Source organism: Glossina fuscipes, unplaced genomic scaffold (genome assembly GCF_014805625.2).
Source record: "Glossina fuscipes isolate IAEA_lab_2018 unplaced genomic scaffold, Yale_Gfus_2 67088, whole genome shotgun sequence".
Lineage (NCBI taxonomy): Eukaryota > Metazoa > Arthropoda > Insecta > Diptera > Glossinidae > Glossina > Glossina fuscipes.
Window position 1 is genome coordinate 1 of NW_024004143.1, and position 3,474 is coordinate 3,474.

The 3,474-nt window shown below is 34.4% G+C and overlaps 1 protein-coding gene across 1 annotated transcript; it reads left to right on the plus strand.

Annotated features, from left to right (window-relative positions):
• The first annotated feature begins 1,799 nt into the window (after positions 1 to 1,799).
• LOC119643900 (endoplasmic reticulum aminopeptidase 1-like) lies at positions 1,800 to 3,174 on the plus strand. Its single transcript, XM_038043401.1, has 4 exons — positions 1,800 to 1,827; positions 1,906 to 2,069; positions 2,212 to 2,582; positions 2,636 to 3,174. The coding sequence occupies exons 1-4, from the start codon at positions 1,800 to 1,802 to the stop codon at positions 2,664 to 2,666; spliced, it is 594 nt and encodes a 197-aa protein (XP_037899329.1). The 3' UTR covers positions 2,667 to 3,174.
• The last annotated feature ends 300 nt before the right edge of the window (positions 3,175 to 3,474 follow it).

Below are 3,474 nucleotides of genomic sequence, written 5' to 3' on the forward strand. Positions count from 1 at the left end.
TCAACAAGCGAAGAAACTGCAACGACAACAACAACTGTGGTAACTACGGAAGATTCTTCCACAGAGCCTACAAAAACAGAAAACACCTCCACGACACTTACGACGATTCTAGGAACGTCAACAAGCGAAGAAACTACAATGGTAACAACAACTGTGGTAACTACAGAAGATTCTTCCACAGAGCCTACAACAACAGACAAACAACCCCCACAACAACGGCAACGACTGCAAACCCTTCCACGATATCTACAACAACAGAAACTCCGCACTAATTACAACAACTACCACAAATAATGGGGAGAGCCTTTAGGCCAACGTTATCACCTGTTTTTAAATTTTCTGCATTCATAAATGTGTTGTGTGACCCTTTTTTCAGTTGCGGAAATGAATATATTGTCAATCGGTATAATTTTGAAATGATTGATCCGTATCCCTCGTGATCCATACCCCGGTTTTGTTTAGCGTTTAAGTGGATCTTAGTCTTTGTATGTTCCGTCAACGATAGTCGAAAATAAAGGATATATTTTCTTGCTTAGCATGCCGTTTTCAGTTGAACTACTTATCTCAGCCCGTTAGTCTGTTTTTTTTTTTTTTGGAATTTTTAGAGTATGAAAAGATGGAGCAGTCTTTTGCGAGGAGTACCCCTTAAGATAATGGCGATCGCTCAAAGATTAATTTAATAAGAAATTTATTATTTAAAAGTGATTTGTGATAGAATTTCAAAGATTTGTGGGCGGAAACCTGAAGTGACAGCCTTTCGCAGATCTCTTTTAAAGGCAACTTTAAGAGAATTGTGGCAGTCTGCGAGGAGCACGCACGAGCTACACGGCGAATGCATCTACATACTCCCTAACAAAGCTCTCGCAATTTTTGCTGAATAAGGTGATGTATGTGAGATGACCTTGGCTTAATTGTTCAGACTATATACCTCGTGTTCTAAACGTCGTTACCTATGACTGAGTTAAAATAAAAAAGTTTTTTTCCGATTCTTTATGCACTGTCCAATTTCGTACGTTCCTTCGTATGAAGGCGGATGGGGGTTTCAATTCACTTATTTGTAAACAATGACACCTTAAAAAGCCAAATGGTCAGTTACTTAGTTTAAATGGGTGAGACAATTACAATTAGATTATAATCCTCCACCTGCCATGAGTAAGAAATCATTGCCGCCCCTACGTACTTGGAGATTTTTCCAAGTAATTAAACTTGTTTAAAGAGACTAATGCCACTGCTGATAGTGCCAAGATTTCTCTTTCCTATTCTTTCTTTGCCTGCCTTGGCATGATGTCGATCTTAGGCGATGTTAAGACGTCATTTTGGAGACTTTTATGTAGATTAGATTAGCGATATGAAGAATTTTAATTAACTAACGTGAAGGGCTAAATCCATTAAACGTTTCACTGCACTGCCTAAAACAAACAGAATCACTCTTGCGTACGATTATAAAAATGTTATTTATTATTAGAAAATTTTGTAGAAAATCAATCATAACTTCCAATCGTTGCTATAGGAATTTATGTCTTTAAAGAAATAATGAATTTATGGTATAATTTGCTATTCAATAATGTTTAGATAATTATTTATAGGCTGCAATTTGTATTAATTGGCTCACTTCAAAAGTCATCGATATCTTATCAGAAAAAGTTGCTTTTATATATATATGCATAACATACGATATCATTTACGATATAATTAGAGGAAAAAGTTAAACTGAATAAATATTAATAAATTGTACTTGAAATAATAATCACTATAGGCTGGAAATCGCAAACGTCTAACCGTTAGGAAGGGAAAGAAAAATGCATTTAATGTTAGATAAATTTAAAGGTGAAGTAAATTTGATTGATTTTATCACCCAAGAAATGTCGCTTCTTTATTTCACTTAATCAATTCCCAATATTTTAGAATATTGCACAAGTCGAAGACTAAACATACTTTTCGGTGTAATCATAAATGTATTAATTGTGGTGGTGGTGGTCTTGGCCGTGACGAATTCCATAAAATCGATAGAACTTAAAGAGTCGCGTCGCCAATTAGAAATATTGGAATTATACATACAAGCCATGGAAGTAGAAAATTCAAACCTACAAGGGACAACTATTATTTAATGATTTTAACTAATTTAATTAATTAAATGTAAAATTTAAATTTAAATAAATTGAATTCATTTTTATTTATTCTATTTTATGAAATTTTGATTTTTTTCTTTAGATAACTTATCGGCTTTTGAACGATATCAGACCGATCAAATATAATTTGCAATGGCATCCAGATTTGGAAAACAAAACATGTGAAGCTACCGCTTCCATACAAATTGAAATCGATAATGAAACTAATTTGATTGTTATGCATTCCCGCAATTTGGAAATTCACTCTATAACCCTATTAAATATGATGGCACGCATACGTATCCGCGTCCGCCAATGGTATTTGGATCATGAACGTGAAATGTTATTCATCGAATTGGATGAACTTTTATATAGAGCTACACCGTATACGATAACAATAAGTTATAGTTTCATTTTAGATGGATTGAATGGTGTGTACACTAGTTCTTACCGAGATGAGAACGATGAAGAAAGGTGAGTGCATGAAACATATATATATATATATATATATAGAACGTTTCATTTAGGGCGCCTATTACGAAAATTTGTTTTTCTTAATAACTCGATGTCTACATAAGAGCTTTGACATTGACTTTTCGGATTTATCCCTTGTTTCATAACAAAAAAAGTAGCTTCACTAACGCATCTGGATCCTGGAACATATGGATTGTCCAATTGTGGCAACATGAATATGTTTTCCGAACTTTCTGAATGATGGATTTCATCTGATTGATTACCCTTCGTAGGTATTAGATATCTAGGCCGAGGATATGCAGAGACAAAAGGGTTTAGCTAAGCAGGTTCAGCGTTCTCCACTTTGCCACGTTATGCTGAGAAAGGCTTCTACATGGCTCCTGAACAGGTCATCTAAATTAAGCCGCACCATGATAAAAATACTATTTCCCTCTATCTCTTCTCGCTATGTTAATCAAATGTCAAAAATAAATTTGATTCTTCTTAAGTAAAAGTTGGTCATTGACGTTATCTTGGAACTTTTTAAGATATGTTCAAAACACTACAAAATTATCCTGACTGCTATTTATTTGTTGCTCCCATGCAAATACGCGAAATAAAAGCCGGTCTCCTATGCGAAAGCAAAATAATGAAGAAAAAAAGCACAAAAAAACATTCAAATCACTTATATATATTGGAGATCATGATCAAGCGATTTATTTACAGTGGCATTCCTGTGCTCTCTCATTCTCTTAGAATCCAAGTCATTGATGTTCATTTCACACACATACCACGGCTGATGTGTCTGCTCATTCGCACGTAAAGCTCAATAGCAAGTTGAAGCCTATTTTAAATAAAAAGCGGCCACAATAATGTTTTCATTTCGTATTAAAAGATTGTGGCAAACTTTAGT

What these genes read in the sequence shown, in the direction of transcription:
- LOC119643900 (XM_038043401.1), top strand. Translation starts at nt 1,800, where the DNA reads ATGCATTTAATGTTAGATAAATTTAAAG. An exon ending in AATGTTAGATAAATTTAAAG is followed by an intron (nt 1,828 to 1,905) that starts GTGAAGTAAATT and finishes CCAATATTTTAG; the next exon opens with AATATTGCACAAGTCGAAGA. An exon ending in GATGAGAACGATGAAGAAAG is followed by an intron (nt 2,583 to 2,635) that starts GTGAGTGCATGA and finishes CGTTTCATTTAG; the next exon opens with GGCGCCTATTACGAAAATTT.